Source organism: Phocoena sinus, chromosome 4, assembly GCF_008692025.1.
Source record: "Phocoena sinus isolate mPhoSin1 chromosome 4, mPhoSin1.pri, whole genome shotgun sequence".
NCBI classification, from domain to species: domain Eukaryota; kingdom Metazoa; phylum Chordata; class Mammalia; order Artiodactyla; family Phocoenidae; genus Phocoena; species Phocoena sinus.
The window spans coordinates 38,222,522-38,241,441 of NC_045766.1; the positions used below are offsets into that span (position 1 = coordinate 38,222,522).

Here is an 18,920-nt window from a genome sequence, read left to right on the forward strand (position 1 = left end):
AACTCCCTGTCACCCCTTTATCTTGTTATGCCCAAGTATGTACCCCAGATAGCATTAGAACTTGCATGGCCTTGAAATTAAAAACAACTCTTCCAAGATGGAAGCAAATTTTTTAACACTTCAAATAGTAAAAGCATCGAAGCATATGACCAGGATGAAGGCATTCAAGTTCTTAAAGTTTTCCAAAATAATTCCCTCAAGCCCTGGACAGCCTTCTCATATGATTGCCTTCACAGTGGGACATCCACCCACAGCTTGAATTCTCTCCAAATCTTATCAAAGGTTTAAAAATAACTTTTAAAATAATGCTTTAGACAGTCACATTAAACAGTTCCTGAGAACAGATGACCTCAACGGTGTTTCTTAAAGAATGCTACCTACTATTCAACTTGTTTTAGGCTTCGTGATACTAAACTTTTTCAGTTTTGTAAAGACGCGACAAAGTGTTCCTTCTATTTTAGACACAAAAGAAATATAGACAGTTGCAAACATCAAAGAGTTGACTCAATAGAAAAATCCTCCTTATGAAATTATTGTCTGTAGAAAGCTTTCCGAATTTCAGTGAAAATAAAGATGAAAAAACAGCTGAATGTTAAATTGATTTTAAAAATTAAGTCATGGGAATTCCCTGGCAGTCCAGTGGTTAGGATTCGGCACTTTCACTGCCGGGCCCGGGTTCAATCCCTGGTCAGGGAACTAAGATCCTATAAGCTGTATGGCACAGCCAAAAAAAAAGAAAAATTAAGTCATGTACAAGAATGGTCATAGCAGCTCTAGTCAAATGCCAAAAAAAAAAAAAAAGAAAAAGAAAAAGAAAGGAACAATCCAAAAATCTATCAACAGTAGATGGGTAAATTACTTGTGGTAAATTCATACAATAAAATATTACACAGCAATGAAAAATAATAAACTACTGCTACATGCAATAATATGAGTGAATTTTGCAAACATAATGTTAAGCAAATCTCAGAATATTAGTTACTTTTGAGAGAGATGATCTGGGAGGGACCACTAGGGAATTTTCTGGGGTATTTGAAATGCTTTGTATCTTCAGCTGGGTGGTGTCTACATAGGTTTATTCATATGTAAAATTTTATTGAGCTGTACATTTACAATTAGTGGACGTTACCATATTTAAATTACACCTCAATTAAAAAGTAAGTTAAAAAACTTATTAGTCTTTAGGTGTGGATTTCCATAACTACACATGGCTCTGTTATGGTCTCTGTGGAAAGTTTGTCACTTAAAAAAAAAATTAGTATAACATATTTCTACTTGACATTGTCATTCAGATTCCTTGTCTTTGGAGTAATAGCCTTCATTTTATTCATTAAATAACATTTTTGCTACTGTTTGCTTTTAAAGAAAATTCAAAACACAGGCCAAAGTTTTGATGTACTTAAACCAAACAAGCTATGCCAAAGTTTGGACAATCTTGGCAGCTTCACATATATGCCGTTTCACTCCATCAGGTTCTTTTCCGTTATGAGAACTACCTAGGGGTGTAGTGAGAAGAAAATGTCCTTGAAGTGGCCCCATCTGGATCAGAATCCCTCTTCTACCAGTCTCCAGCTAGAGGACCTTGGCAAATCACTCCACCTCCCTGAATCTGTGTTCTCTTCTGCAGAATGGAGATGGTGCCTCCCTCACAGGGTTACTGAGAGAATTAGCATAAAATTTGTAAAACTTTTGGTAGACAATTTTTAGGTGGAAACTGTTAGTAAATGGAAGTGAGCCCTTAGCTAAGACTATACTTTAAAAAGAACATGGCACGTGCTTCAAAATATCAAAGTCTCAAAGATTTACATCTAAGAAATGTGGGCAAGGCCAAAATTTTGCCCATATTTAACAACAGTATAATCCATGGTTGAGCCCCGACCCTACAGTGAGCCTTCACTCCCTCCCCAGTGTTTTTCTGTCCTCTCTGGCCTTCCATCACTAGGACAGAACATTCCTCTGCGTCTCTCCTACAAACTTCCTTTTTGCCACCTGAACATTAGGACCCCAGCCCAGGGACTAAAGCCTGGGATTCTGCCCCCAGGGGGCTGCCTAAAGCACCTTTCAGCAGAGGCAGGTCTCTTGTTACCAATACCTCAAAGGTGACATTTTCTCAATGTTTTTCTAAATAAAATATGACAATTACAATTCGTGCAAGATAACGTGTCCACAGAGAAAATGAGCTATAAACGTAAACACCACTGGAAAAGTGTGCTGCTTATGCGTGGCGTGCTGTGAACACAACTCCTGGCTCTCACCTCAGCAGCGGGCACCAAAAAGGAGGACTTAGCGTTGAAACTTTTTCTCTGTGAAGTCAAATTTGCTTTGAAGGTTTACTTCACTGGAGGAAAAACTTGCTTTAGAGAGTATGATTCTCAAGGGAGAAGAATGCTATTAACATTTAGGACAAGACGGTTCTTCATTGTGCCAGACTGTGCCACACATTGTGAGACGCTTAGTGTCCTGACTCCACCCAGCGAGTGGAAGAAAGATGCCTTCAGGGATGCAGCACAGTTGGCAGCTAACTCCACCTTGGCATTGTCTCCCTGGGAGAGAAGGAAGGGTCACCCCCAATAGAATGGGAACACAGAATATAAATCAAGTTCAGCTACAGGAAAATAAAATTACATTTCTTGCTCATGAATTTGTGGATGAGCTGGGTACATTAACTTCTGACAAGTAGAAAGAATTCGTGCTTGGGAGGGGGCTACCGTGATCAAGTGTGCAACACCTAAGGGGGCACCAGTCATACCGTACACATTGTAGATTTATAAATTTACTAAACAACTGTCCCATTTAATGGAAGTATCTTGAGAGGGAGGCAACTGTTCCTAATTTGAACAATGATGCTGTAGGGACCAGAGGTGGCCCCAACAGGGAGTTTGAACACCTTGGACCTATGTTTTATTATATGTCTTTTATCACTATGTATGATTCCCCATCTTTCATAAAAATATAAAGCAAACTTGTAAGAGGGCTGGTAAGATGGCTAGTTGAAAAGAGAATAAACACTAAAAAGAAAATGAATCATACCTTTTAGAAAAATTGGATTTGTGATACAACTTTTAATTTTTAAAAATTTGAAAGAAAGAAAGATCATGGGGTTAAGACAGATGTCCCCAAATGATCTCAAGTCATGAGCCCTTAGTGCCTCAGTAACGTATCCACTGTGCCCCCTAGGTCTGAAGAAATACTCAGTAGTTGGTTCTGTTTATTACCAACAACTTAAGTCCAAACAACCTAAATATGTATGTCCTAGAAACTCAGTAACCTTAAAAATTACATACATTGAAAGAAAAAAAAATTTTATATCATTCTTAAATAATCACACTGACAGATGTGTGCCACTCTAGCATGGCTTAACTTTGGGAACAGATTGAGCTTTGCCATCGACATTTCCTTTTCCACATTGATTTTCACAAGGTACTTCCTTGTCATCATGGTAATTTCTAAAAACCTAGCTTTCCAAAGCTATGGCATCACCTTAAGGAATGTAGCACAGTATTGAAATATGTGAACTATCTCAAGCCAGTAGATTCACAACATCTGACAGATGTCAAGTTTTTGTTTCCTTTGAAATTTTTTAATTAAATTTTTTTTTTTTTTTGGCTACTCTGGGTCTTCATTGCTGCATGCGGGCTTTCTCTAGTCGTGGTGAGCAGGGGTTACTCTTCATTGTGGTGCACTGGCTTCTCATTTGCGGAGGCTTCTCTCGTTGTGGAGCATGGGCTCTAGGCGTGTGGGGTTCAGTAGTTGAGGCACATGGGCTCAGTAGTTGCAGCTCGCGGACTCTAGAGTGAGGGCTCAGTAGTTGTGGTGCACGGGTTTAGTTGCTCCACGGCATGTGGGATCTTCCCGTACCAGGGATTGGACCCGTGTCCCCTGCATTGGCAGGCAGATTCTTAACCACTGGACCACCAGGGAAGTCCTCCTTCAAATTTTTAAATGTCGCATGGCACCCCCTGTGAATTTGCTGTAACTCTCCTGCAGCATCTCTGTGCACAGTTTAAGACAAACGGATTAAGACGGTGAAACCCTAGACACATTGAAATTAACTGGAGTAAAGATATTTATCATGGCCTAACACCCATGGCTCTGCAGAGCTAGAATTAAGTCTGAAAGTCCAGCACTCAAGAACCTGTTTACTTCTTCTTGCACACTTGAGATAATGTCTTCAAAAGCATTTTGAAAATTCTGAAGTGCTGTAACAATAATACTTGCCGAATTAGCTGGTAAAAGAGCCGTCTGCTAGAATGTAAGATCCAAGAGGCCAGGGAGTTGTGAATCCTCAATGCCTAGAATAGTGCTCGGGATATAGCTATTTTTTAATAAATAGTTGATGAATTAATAGATGAAAGAAAAGAGGGCACACTGACATTTCAAACTCTTGGTATTTTTAATAGAGTTGTAGCGTTGTCGTGGGTTTCATGCTCTTCTTTGTATTCTCTCAACTTGGTCAGTGACTTTCCAAGTGAAACCTAAGTTGTAGTGTGGTTAGAGATTACTATGTGTCTTGGCGTGTTTCTCCTTGGGTTTATCCTGCCTGGGACTCTCTGCGCTTCCTGGACTTGGGTGGCTATTTCCTTTCCCATTTTAGGGAAGTTTTCGACTATAATCTCTTCAAATATTTTCTCGGGTCCTTTCTCTCTCTCTTCTCCTTCTGGGACCCCTATAATGCAAATGTTGTTGCATTTAATGTTGTCCCAGAGGTCTCTTAGGCTGTCTTCATTTCTTTTCATTCTTTTTTCTTTATTCTGTTCTGCAGCAGTGAATTCCACCATTCTGTCTTCCAGGTCACTTATCCGTTCTTCTGCCTCAGTTATTCTGCTATTGATTCCTCCTAGTGTATTTTTCACTTCAGTTATTATATTGTTCATCTCTGTTTGTTTGTTCTTTAATTCTTCTGTTGGTTCTTTAATTCTTCTAGGTCTTTGTTAAACATTTCTTGCATCTTCTGGATCTTTGCCTACATTCTTTTTCCGAGGTCCTGGATCATTTTCACTATCATTATTCTGAATTCTTTTTCTGGAAAGTTGCCTATGTCCACTTCATTTAGTTGTTTTTCTGGGGTTTTATCTTGTTCCTTCATCTGGTACATAGTCCTTGCCTTTCCATTTTGTCTATCTTTCTGTGAATGTGGTTTTCGTTCCACAGGCTGCAGAATTGTAGTTATTCTTGCTTCTCTAGAGATTATATATGTAAAAGGGTCTAGTACTTAGAGATACTCAGTAAATGATTAATTTTTTATAGGGAGATAAAGTAGGGTGGTGGCAAGAATACTAGCTTTGGAATAGGGCTAATTTGGATTTGAATTGACTGGATAATCACCAAATTTCTCTGTGTCTCAGGTTTTCCATATGTAATATGGAGATAAACATCTTAGTACAGCAGTCCTCAACCTTTTTGGCACCAGGGACTGGTTTTGTGGAAGACAATTTTTCCAGGGATGGAGGGTGGGGAATAGTTCAGGCGGTAATGCGAGCAATGGGAGCGATGGGGAGCAGCAGATGAAGCTTCGCTTGCTCACCCGCCGCTCACCTCCTGCTGTGTGGCCCGGTTCCTAACAGGCCACGGACTAGTACCGGTCCACGGCCCAGGGGTTGGGGACCTCTGTCTTAGTATACAGAGTTGTTGTAAGGATTAAATGAGAAAATGTATACAAAGCACTTAATACAATGCCTGGAACATAAGAAGTACAAACAGGAGCTATTATCCTAATAGGTAATTTTCACTTTATTTGACTTACCTCATTCCTCTGAAGGTAAGTTTCAGGACCTATGAATAGACTGTGCATTATATACACCAGGCACATGCTACCTCAGGGCCTTTGCACTGGCCTGGAATGCTCTTCCAATACATGTCCACTTCCTTCCAGTGAGCCTGCTCAAATTCACCTTCACGATGAGGCCTACACAGAATTCCCTGTTTATAACTACACACCTCCATCCCCCTTACCCTGCTTGGTTTTTTCCCCTAACACTTATCACCTTTTAACATACTACTTTCTATGTTATTTATTTTCATTCTGCCCTCACAAGAATATACACTCCAGGAGGACAGGGATTTTTGTCTGTTTTATTCACCAACAACTCAGTGTCTAGATCAATCACTGACAGAAGGTAGGCACTCAGTAGATATTTGTACAATTGAATTGAATTGATTTTAATATATTCCCACTGAATTTTATACTGTTTAATTTAGGTCCATTTTTTAGTTTGTCAGCATAATTTTGAGAAATAATAACTTGCTTTCATCCTGGATCTTTAAGTGTGGCCACCACCCACATTGGTGTAAGTAGCCCCCACCAGGGAAAACTCCAGGTACCCTACATGGTTCAATTACTGGCTGTGTGAACTTTGGCAATTTTCTTAGCCTCTCTGTGTCTTGGTTGCATTACCTATAAACGGAGATAAAAAACCATTGCTACTCCATAAAACTCTTGTGAGGATTTAATGAGTTAATACACATGAAGTGCCTATCACAGTGCCTGGCACACATTCAGTAAATATGAGCTATTGTTTTTCTATCTACAGCCAAGTCCAGGACCTTCTCCCCTTAGTCCTGCTCTGCATCTCTATTCTCCCCTCCTCTGGTATTCATCCTCTGCCCACCCACCTCGTCTTTCACCTCCTCCCTCTTTACCTATCTGATCTGAAACTGATGAGGTCTCTTTAGCTTCAACTGTCCTTTTTCCTCTACTATTTTTTAAGCATTGGCCATTAGGCCCAAACTGTTTTTAGAAGCTCCAGGTAACTCCCTGACTAACCTGTGCCTGGACTAAAGTTTTCATGTTTTAACAGTGCAATTCTAAGAAAAATCCCAATGGGAACAAGAGGGGAAGACTTCTCACAAGTTGCTTTATTTGACCTTAATCCAGAACTATTTTAATCCTATCATTTATCACCAATAACTTACCCCATTTCATTTAAGTTTTTTGTGTTTTTAAAGCGTGGCCTCCTTAACATCTTGGTTTGTATTATTTTAAAGAGAAAATAATTTCAGGTCTTCTAAAACTTTTTTTTTTTTTTGCCTTGAAACTAATCAAGAAGATCCCTAATATGTATATGCTCTCTGAACTTCATTCTGAGGCTGGGGAAGAAAATATCCTCTTCCCCAGAAGGGCTATACTATCTCAACTTGGGCTGTGAAGGCTGCCCAACCTCATGTCACCAGTATCGGGAAAGGGGGGCTGCCAGAGAACTTGGCTAAAGGTGGGGAGGTAAAAGGTCCAAAGGATTAAATTTCTGGCTCCCAAAATAACCCTGAGTACTCCTGCCACCTCCAAATCAGGCCCTGCACGCTTCTTCACTCTGGCAGAGTGCCACTTCTCTGGCCCAATCCCAGGAGGCCCTGTGGAGCCATGGATAACACTCTGTCTCCACATGACAGCCCTCTAGAGAGGCTGGGGAGCCCACTTAATTAAGGATGGACGTGCAAGGTGCATTTTCTCTCTTCTTAGACTCAATTGTTCTTCTCTTTCTTTAATGTTCTTTCTTTCTTCTTCTCCACCTTTCTCTAGGCTCCTGCAAGTTCTCAGGACAGTGTTTTCCAAAGCTCAATAGTATGAGAACCACTGTCATGATGCCCTCCCCCCTCCCCCCCAACATATCCAAATCCCACCTGTACTGTTTCCTTAAATTAGCTCACTTTTTCACTTAGTGTTTAAAGACTAGTTACTGCTTTAAATTTAAAACCAGTTTCACTTGCCATAAACAGAAGGCTCAGATATAAATACAATTAAAACAAAAATATACAGTAATGGAATTTTAGTTGGCTATGGCTGCTTGCTGCAGGCCTTGTGCCTGAGTCCTACTCTGTTAAGGAATGCTGGAGAAGGTGTTAAAGACATACCAGCATCAAAGTGAGACTTGCTTCTTGAAATAGGGACTGGAAAGAGGATGGAAGAGAGCAAGATTCTCATCTTATTTTTAAGTAACATGTCTACGTAAAACTTAAGCATTTCCCACTTTGGGAAACACCACTTTCAGTTCAGGCTCACAAAAGGCAAAGATTGTTTGTTGAAATCTGATAGGCCTCATCCCATTTCCCTCAAGTACTGGGTACACTATTTACTAACTGTACTCAAAATCTTTTTGCATATCTTTTCTTATTATTTGTTCACAGTGTCCGACCAACCACCACAGAGCATTTCGGATATAGGACTCTGCTGTGGATCACAAAATGTGGCCGGTGAATGGGTCTTTGGACGCCATTTGGCCTAAATCTTGACCCATCTCCATTTTCCCGAAAAGAGACTTGGGGTTCGAGGTCGAGGGGGATTTGCCCAAGGTCACACAGGGGGTAGACTGATTTCTGTGTTCCTGCAGCCCAGAGAACAAGCTATCTTGTGCTACCCCAGGCTTCACGATGGGTTGCCTGGCTGGCGCGTGGCCAGACTTCCAGTCTCCTGTGTTGACGGCGGTTGCCATGGCAGTGGCACATTGTTTCCCCGCCTCATCTTGGTGACGTTATGGGACCAGCGTCCAATGGGAAAGCAGCTCCGCGTCAAGCACCGCCTTTCCCGACGGGCTCTGCCTTAGCGACTGGGAGACAAGCGTCGACAGTGCTGGACCGGCTGGCTCGGGTCGCGGCCGCGGCGTTACATCGTTTTCCAATCTGTCCGCAAACGCCGCCGCCCGAGACAGAGCCAGGATGTTCGGGATGCTGAGCAGCAGCTTTGAGGATGATCCCTTCTTTTCGTGAGTGTCGGCGGGCCGGGAGCCGGCGGTCGCGCGGGAACTCGGGGATCTTGAACGGAGCTATCTTAAGGGAAAAGAGTCAGTTAAAACTCAAGAGGGCGAGAGGGAATCCGAGTGACTCCAGGAGGCAGCTTGAGGGAGAGGAAGACTTGGGGGGCGTAAGAGGGAACGGAGAAGATTTAGGGGCGTGTGAGGGAGAGGAGAGGAGGATTTCGGGACGTGAGAAGGAGGGGAGAGAAATTTGCCGGGCGTGAGGTGGGGGGATTCCCCGCCCAACAAACCCGTGTGCCGGCTGCTCTCAACTTGGCCAGACTTCGGATACTTCCCGCCCCGCAACCCCTGTGCTTCTGGTGTTGGGAGTCCCGTCTTCGCAGCCGCAGAGGCTTTGCAGACGACGGTAACTGCCCTCTCGGTGGAACTTATGCAGAGAATTATACTTACAGGACCCTTTCCACACCTGCTTCTATTCCAAATGAGGGGCAGGGAATTTTTAATAAGTCTTCAAAAAAGGAAACTTCTTTTTTAAAGAAGTATTTTCCATAATACGTGCTTATAAGAGCACTTGGAGAGTTTTGCTGTCTTTCCCTGGAAGTGGTTGGAAATTGCCAAGTGCCCTGTTTGTTTCCTTTACTTGCTTTGTTACAAAGCTAGCCTTGTTTGGAGAGAGACTCCTCTTTCTGTCAAAAGTACAAATAGGACAGGGAAGCAGAGAGAGGTGCACTGAACACCTCAGGTAAACAAGTGCCAACCCAGTGAATGGTTCCAAGTGAAATAATATGATGCCTTAAGATGAAGGCATCCAGAAATTAGTTGTTTCATTATGATCTAATTTTCTGGGTTTTGCTGTGTCTTGTTTTTTCTTTAGTTCTTCCTTTGTCGATTATATAAAAGTAATAACACAATCTAGTGAGCCCTAAAACAGGAAGATTTGTGTTACTTTTTTACCCAAGTGTTTTGTCAGTTTGAATTTTGACTTGCTGTCCTAATTTATTTTGATCACTTAAATTCTCTATCTGTGCAGCTTGGGGACCATCTTTTTAAAAAGTTAAAATGTTAACAGTTTACTACATCGATTTTTTTGTTTGTTTTTAAAGAAAAATACTATATATTGGCTTAAATGTATTAGTACTATATTAAAACCAAATAACATAAAAGTAATAACTGAAAGAAAATTAACAGTAGAAAGATGAAATGATAAATTTAGAAAAAGTTAAATGATTAACATTTTATTCTAAAGATTATTCATTATAATTAAGGGGTGTATGGACTCTAGCAAATTTATCATGCTGTTTTAACTTTTTAGGAGCAGTTGGGACGCCTATGACCAGTGTCATTTTAGCACATTTCAAATTTTGGATTATGATTTGCTCTTTTAAAAGCCTCTGAGAGTAGGGACTAAATATATCCATAGATTAGTTGAGCTGTTGAAGTGGCTCTTATGTAATTGTGACATCAGTACAATGGGCGACAGTTAAGAAGATTATGACAGACAACTTTTGAGTTGTATTGTCTTTGATTATATCAAAAGAGCAATGAACTAAACTAAACCATGAATGTATAATTAGTACCTTCTTTAAAACGTCTAGCAAAAGTGTAATTTAAACTCTTGGGTGACGCTTTCTGAGCAAAGGCAATGAACCCAAGAGTCAGGGTCAGAAATAGTAACAGACCACAAGTAGTAGGCATACATCAAAGAACACTCTTCCCATGGGCTTAGGATGGATAGGACCATCAGTTAAATGTCAGTAGGTTTTTCAGTCATCATTTTCTGTAGCCTTCTTCAGATGTAGGCAGCCATATCCTAGAAATCTGGGATAAAATTAATTAACTTTATAAAACTGACTTATAATTTCTTTGCTCCACAATTAACAATATAGAGAATAAACATAATTAGGGGAGACAAGGGAGAAAGAGAATGTGAGTTTATATTTATTTCAAGTAATGTGTCATTTGACCCACCCCTTTTACCCGAACCCCAAACAAAATGAGAATCCACTACTTAATACAAGTCAAGCATAAGGAATTGATAAAGGTGATAGACTCCTTATTAAATCATCCACTGACCTTAAGGAGCACAGAAGGGTTCCATGCCCACCATCTTTTATATAAATATTATCCCTATTGCTAACATTATGTGTCTGGTCATTGGGTTCACTAGTGGCTATTTTAATGTCTGACATGTAGAAAGTATTCAAGAGATATTGTTTAATGACAATCTGGCGTCTTTTACTCTGTCTTGTAGTTAATGTGGTATTTAGTTGATTGCTGGATTGCTGAAAGTAGTTACAGATGGTCCCCAATTTACGATGGTTCCACTTAAGAGTTTTCAACTTTACCATGGTGAGAAAACAATACACATTCAGTAGAAACCATACTTTGAATTTTGAATTTCAGTCTTTTCCCGGGCTAGCGACATGTGGTACAATACTGTGATGAGGTAGGCAGTGGCAGGGGCAGTGAGCCTCAGCTCTGTCAGCCACACGATCACGAGAGTGAATAACCCATCACTGACAACCATTCTGTTTTTCACTTTTAGTACAGTATTCAGTAAATTACACGAGGTATTCAATACTTTATTATAAAGTTGGCTTTGTGTTAGTTTTGCCCAACTGCAGGCTAACGTAAGTGTTCTGAGCACATTTAAGGTACACTAGGCTAAGCTATGATGTTTGGTAGATTAGATGTATTAAATGCATTTTCGACTTATGGTTATTTTCACCTTATGATGGGTTTATCAGGATGTAACCCCATCACAAGTAGAGGAAGATCTGTATTTGCATTCAACAGGTGCCATTGTCGATGTTGGCACTTTCTAATTTAAATACTACCATTTTCTAAATAATTCATTAGTTCAGAATCAGAGATATTAATAATAAGCACACTCTACTAATTTACTAATTAAAAGTGGGCAGACAAAAAGTATATACTTCTTGGATATAAAATTAGAATTATTAAATAAATTAGGACTAGTAAAATACAGTGTCAAATTGTCAAACACTTTAGAGATTTGAGTAAAAAACAAAATCTAGTTTTGAATTCAAATATATTCATTTTTAATGGTTACCTTCCTATAATAGCACATATTAAATGTTTCATTAGAAAATTAAAGGGAAACTTTAAAAGTGATATTTTAAAGTTTGTTGTTTTATTATATATTTGGGACATTTTTGGTGTCAATATGTTTCAGAGCTGAAGTTATTTCAGTGAAAATTGCCTCACAGTATACATTCACATATACCTTTTTAAACAAATAATACTTGTAATTTGGTTAAAAACACAAAGGCTAAAAGCTAGCACTTCCTGGCATGCAGTTTTCTCTCAAGAATACTACTTTCTCCTCCCGTTTGCATTTTCTTAAGAATAGAAATATGCAAGTATGGACAGAAAAATTAATTTGAGAATAAAATGATTTTGGCATCTATCCTACACCCTAAAAAACATTGATTATTAAATGTAAAAGTTTACATATATTTAGTACAATCTAGAAACTTCTACTTTGTACAGAAACATGAACTTCGAATCTTCTGAGCTACAGAAATGAAATTCTGATTGTGCAAGTCTACAAAGAATAGCTATGTTACTACTTATCAGCTATTAGACATTAAGCAGCCTTTAATAAGGTAAATCAGCCTTATTTTTCATAGTAACTTGTTAGCATTTCTTTAAGCCACCCAAACTCTTCATGTGGGCACCATACTGTGATGACCAGTCTTTGGTTAGAGAAGCCCTGCATATATTCTTAGGATGTTACTTTTTCTATCTCCTCACTCTCATCAGGGGCTAAAATTTACATATCTATAATCTCTATTTTTAATTTATAAAAATTTATTTATTTCGCACTTTGGAGGTAGTCAGAGGACACTGCTTTGACCTATTTACTGAGTTGAAAGTGAATGTATTACACATACAAGACAGGCATTGACTGATATTTTCTTGATTGAGAATATTGCCACGGCAGAAAATAAAACAAAATCACCTTATTAAATAAGCTAGACTGTTCGGGGCATTCTTTGGCTCGTTAAGTACGAACCATTGAGTTAGGAGCCAAGGAGCACAACATGATTATGACATAGTCAAAGAATGCCATTTGGTACCATCTGATCATATCATAATGCTTAGTTCTATCAGTGACTTTGTAAGCATTCGCATAGAAGTAGGGGAGTACCTACAGGATGGGAAGGAGCCATAGTCATTCCTACATCTCTTACAATATCAAAGCCTTCTGCCACACCACCATTTTAAACTGTGCTTCTAAACAGTAGGCAAATAAAATTGCCTATGGAAATGTAATTCATTCTTCAAGTATTTCTTAGTTTTCTACTATATGCCCAGCCCCATGGACTTTGTTATAAATTTGTAGAAGTCATGGTCCATGCCCTAAAAGATTCTCTTACGAAGGTTGTATGCATTATTTCTAGTGTTGAAAATATATCATCTGATCTATTTTCTTTATGGACCCATACACCTTACTGAGACTAGGAAACATTTTTTTGTGATCAAAGACCCATAGCAATCTGCTTATGCCACTACCATGTATAGTGGAAGGAAGGAATTTCCCTTGATGAATGGGACTGCCGTATCAGTTATCTAAGACCCTTGTGTAATAAAGAATAGTGTACTGCTTTTTTACTTAGAAGCACAAATATCTATATTCTTGTACAGGCCAATAAAATTGTAATTCTGGTAAAAAATATATATTACATGTATATATAATATAAATATTTTATATATATATATACACAACATATATATATTTGAGAGAATCTTAAAGAAAAAAAACTTATTCTGAAGTGAAACATTACCAGCCCTTAAAAAAAAACACTTATGTTGAGGTTATCCCAAGAGACCCAGAATCAATCTAGGAGTTAAGATTTTTTTGTCGGGGGAGGGGGCAACAATTTTTCCTAGCTTCTGATAGGCAAATATAACGGAGTAGAAAACATATGTTTGGTGCTAAATTTCATTCTGTTTGATTGTGGTTTGTGTCAGCAATGCTGAAAGAAGTAGTATGGCCATTATAATAGTATACGTAAATTTTTCCTCATTTAAATGAAAATGCATTCTCATGGCAAATCTGAAGACTATAGAAAATTTGGTAAAGGAAATCATGCAACTCAAGATTTTAGCTACTATCATTATTTTGGTGTATTTCGTTTCTATTTTCCATATATGAATTTTTTTCTCCAAAATTGGAACCAAACTTTATGGTTATAAATATACTGTTTTGGCTTCCCGGGTGGTGCAGTGGTTAAGAATCTGCCTGCCAATGCAGGGGATATGGGTTCGAGCCCTGGTAGGGGAAACTCCCACATGCCGCGGAGCAACTAAGCCCCTGCACCACAACTACTGAGCCTGCGCACCTAGAGCCCGTGCTCCGCAACAAGAGAAGCCACCGCAGTGAGAAGCCTGCGCATCGCAACAAAGAGTAGCCCCGGCTTACCGCAACTAGAGAAAGCCCGCGCAGCAACAAAGACCCAATGTAGCCAAAAATAAATAAATAAATTTATAAAAATAGATATACTGTGCTTTTCCTCAACATATACCATAAGCATTTCCCTAGTCTTTAGGTATTCTTTAAAGCATGAATTTAGTGGATGCAAAATACTGCATCCTGTGGATGTACAAAGAATATTTTTCATATACATCTTTAACCACATTTCAAGTTATTACTTTAGACCAGTTTATGTACACAGTATGACCCGTTTATAGGGTATTAGCTTTGTAAAGTGTCATCATATTTCTAGTTTATTTTCCTATAAGAATAAAACATTAATTTTCTTTCTTTTTAAAAAAATATTTATTTATTTATTTATTTGGCGGCACCGGGTCTTAGTTGCAGCACATGGGATCTTTGTTATGGCCTGTGGGATCTTTTGTTGCGGCATGTGGAATCTTTAGTTGCTGCATGCGGGATCTAGTTCCCTGACCAGGAATCGAACCTGGGCCCCCTGCATTGGGAGTGTGGAGTCTTAACTGCTGGACCACCAAGGGAAGTCCCTAAACATTAATTTTCAAAAGAGAACAATATGAATATGTAGAAAAATGTAAAAACTCTTCCTACCTGAGAAAACAAACTCTATTAGATTAATTTTTAAAATATTAAAATAACTTCTTGCTACCACAAGAGATTTTGCCTTTGTTAAAAAAGAAAAAAATTCAAGCTTGAACAGGAGAAATCTTAAAGTCCTATTTCCAAGCAGCTGCTGTTTTGGGTAGACAAGAGTTGAACTCACTTCAGGGTCCAGCCAGGTTTCTTCCTGAATGGTTCAGACAGGTGCAAAAGCCAGACTGTGAGCCCACTTTTGTCTTAATGCTTTTTCCAACAAGCAGCCTTTTGTTCATGTCAATAAAAATATTAAGATTTTTTTAGCATTTGCTCTATGTATAAATATACCTACTCCTATTTAAATAAAGAGAAACCTGGGCAACATTTTAAATGAGCCACATTTAGTTGCTGCATTTTTAACCCAATTATAATGCAATCAGAAAAATAAATCTTACTGAATGTTATGTTTCTATAGGAAAATAATAGCTATTTAATACTCATTTATTCACTGAGCAAAACTAGTATTCCCTGAAGTATCTTTCTTCATGCAGTTGAATGTCATCCACGTATCTAAAGGGGAAGTTGACTGGTTTTCTTAAGTAACTGCATATTAATTAGAATGAATATTTTAATCTTCATACTTGTACCCATATTCTAAGCTCTAAAAGTCCAGTGAGTATAGAGATCTCAGCAAAAGGACTCTCTTTTGACTCATCCATTTTAAAAACATCAGATGGTATGAAATTCTTTAACTCTACATAGTTCTATTTCTTTTTTACTCTTTAAAGATTTTTATGAAACATTTTGAATATATACTACAAAAGTGTAACAGTATAACACTGCATACCCCGCACCCAGAATTTCAAAATTTACACCTGCTTTACCCATCTCTATCACTGCTGCTGTCTCCAAAGCGTTTTGGGTATTTTAAAATAAATTTATTTATTTATTTATTTTTGGCTGCCTTGGGTCTTCGTTGCAGTGTGCGGGCTTCTCATTGCAGTGGCTTCTCTTGTTGTGGAGCACGGGCTCTAGGCGTGCAGGCTTCAGTAGTTCTGGCATGTGGGCTCAGTAGTTGTGGCTCGCGGGCTCCAAAGAACAGGCTCAGTAGTTGTGGCGCGTGGGCTTAGATGCTCCACAGCATGTGGGATCCTTCCGGACCAGGGCTCAAACCCATGTCCCTTGCATTGTCAGGAGGATTCTTAACCACTGCACCACCAGGGAAGTCCCCAAAGTGTTTTAACCAAATTCCAGACTTCTTGTCATCTTATTCATATGTATTTCTAAATACATCTCTGAAAAATATTGTTGTATTCTTACATCACCACAATGCCATATTTACATCTAACAAAATTAAAAATAATTCCAATTTCTTGGTATCATCTGGCATTGAATATCATCTAGATATGAAATACTTAGGAACAGTCTGGTTTTTAAGGTAAAAACTAGAAATTATTTCTTAGACAACTCATTTATTTGTCTTAGAACTACTTGAAACTCTGTCTCTTTAAGTAAAAAGGAGGGAGATACATACACCAAATTCTGATTCCTTAATTGTAAACTAACTTTTGATCTTCATGTCTTGATTTGGGAAACTTGATTTTGGGAAACTGTTTCTGCCCTCTATTCTCATTGTGTGCCATTGACCCACTTAATTTTTAAATTGTCACAACTTCCGCATAGTACCAGTTGCCTATAATTCTGCTAAAATAGTGATTCTCAAACTTTTAACAGGTGGCAGGTCTAGGAATAGTAGTCTGTTAAATTTTCCGTGCCCATAGCTCCTATTAATAAGACAAAAATCCAAAACTAAAAATTCTGTAAGAATTCATGGGAAAATTATTTATGATATTTTTCTTCATTGTGTGTATAATATCTTTACTTGATTATTTGTAATATGTTAGAGTCTGTTTTTAGTTGGAAAGAATTAAATATGAATAATCTCTAAATAAACCTAATGCTCTAGTGTCTTCAGTTTATCCTATTTCCTAAATGAATTTAGTACAAGTACATTTCTGTAGTTAATACTGAACGTTCAACTAAAGAGACTCTGCATTCTCAGAGATTCGGTTACTAATTTGGTTAAGAACAGTTTAATTTTTGGACTCCTGTTGAAATTTTTGTGTTCTGTTGCACTAAGAGCATCCTCAACCTGCACACACTGGAGAGCACTTTCCTTTTATGACTTTGCATAAAGTTTGTCAGCAGGAAGGAGGCTGGAAAGTAGTCAGAGCAATGTCCGCAAGTGGATTGGTGTGTAAAGGACAAGGGAGTGACAGTAGGAGAACAAATGAAGAAGTAAGAGTACCGACATGTTACAGTTTTTAAGAATATGGATCAATCATCCAGACCAGCAGTGGTCCTAATGCAGGGGTGGTTGAAAATTATCCTTTCGGTCAGGTATGCAGAGGACCTGCTATTTGTCATTCATAAATATATTTCTTTCTCTACTTAACCAGTTTCCTTTAAAACAATTGATACTGCACAAGAGTAAACAGATCTGTAGAACAAAACAGTCAGGAAACACTCTCATAAACAGCCTCCCTATTAGATATATTTAGAGAATACGTTTTTTATTTTTTTATTTTATTTATTTATTTTTTTGCGGTACGCGGGTCTCTCACTGTTGTGGCCTCTCCCGTTGCGGAGCGCAGGCTCCGGACGTGCAGACTCAGCGGCCATGGCTCACGGGCCCAGCCGCTCCGCAGCATGTGGGATCTTCCCGGACAGGGGCACGAACCCACGCCCCCCACATCGGCAGGCAGACTCTCAACCACTGCGCCACCAGGGAAACCTTCATCTTTTTATTTTAATACTTTGTAATATCATCACATGTACCTTGGAAATGGCACTGCTTTCTGAGTAGAAGACTATAATTGCTGGAAATCCTTTATACAACTTAAAAACACTCACCTTTACACCAGTTATTGTAGAATCAATTTAATCATTTGAAAGATTCGACATAAATTTCTACATTCAATTTTCAGAAATTATGTTCAAGTCGAATTAAGGCAATAAGACTTCAGAACTACACAATATTTTTTGGAGTAAAGTTCTGTTTTAGCATATAATTAAAACTAATGCCTTACTGAAAACAGATGGGAAATATTAATTTATTGAAGTAAAAAACTTAGTAAGATCTTACCATGAATACCAAAATTTGACAAGCTTTAGGGTTTTCACAGAAATAAATTGGTGTACTTTATTTTACAGCATTTTAGTGGGAGTAGAACTTTTTTCCCATTTCAATTTTCCATGTTTACACATGCACTATAAGACTTTAAAAAATGAGGAAAATCTCTTAAAATTTAATAACATCCAACATCCAGCAATTAATACCTTATTTTATAAAGTATCAAGGTGCTTTACATTTTCAAAAATGTGTTTTTGGAATGTGTAAAACATGCTTGTGGCAAAAACTCAAAAAGGTACAGAAGAGTACATAATTAAAAGACCCCTCCTCACAACAAAACAAATATAGTTAACACTAAACTGTACATTTAAAAATGGGAAAACTCATTGAGCTGTACAGTTGTGATTGATCTGTGCACTTTTCTATATGTGCTATACTTCAATAAAATAATTTAAGACAAAAAAAGACCCTCCCACCTTTGGCCCTCAAACATCTAGCCACCCTCTCAGAATGCAACCACTATGACCAGTTTGCTGCATAGCCTCCTAGGGATATATTCTATACATTTATAAGCATATGTACATGAATTTTTAAAATATAAATGGAGGTATACTACATATCTTGCTAATCCTTCTATATCAATACATAAATATCTGCCTTGCACTTTTAAAGGTGGCATTATATTCCATCTGAATGCTTTTAAAGTGCTGAAAAGTCTTCAATGGCTCTTTTCCTATCCTTTTTTGGTTATTGTTCCATCAGTCAGTCCAGAAACATCTGTGGGCCAGATAATTTTGTACAGTAGAGGGAGCAAGAGAGATGTGTCCCCTTTCCTCAAGAAGCTTCTAATTGGGCAGAAAAGACAAATAATATTTTATGTATGATATTCTATTTTCAAATGTCTTTGTTTTATAAAGAGGACTAACACAAATAGCAAGACTTTATTTTTAACTTAAATTTAAAAAAAAATTTCCCCTTGACTCCCTATAATGGTAACCTATGCCTTTCCTTCAAGGGAAAGAAAAGAAAGTAGAAAAAAATATTG

General features: G+C 38.3%; 1 protein-coding gene across 1 annotated transcript in view; it reads left to right on the top strand.

The window, feature by feature from the left end:
* MLF1 (myeloid leukemia factor 1) overlaps positions 1 to 18,920 on the top strand; it is a 55,931-nt gene that overhangs the window by 12,346 nt on the left and 24,665 nt on the right. The window contains exon 3 of the mRNA XM_032631167.1: positions 8,122 to 8,696. Coding sequence (XP_032487058.1) covers positions 8,650 to 8,696 — 47 coding nt within the window. The 5' untranslated portion in view covers positions 8,122 to 8,649. The remainder of the gene's footprint in view (positions 1 to 8,121; positions 8,697 to 18,920) is intronic.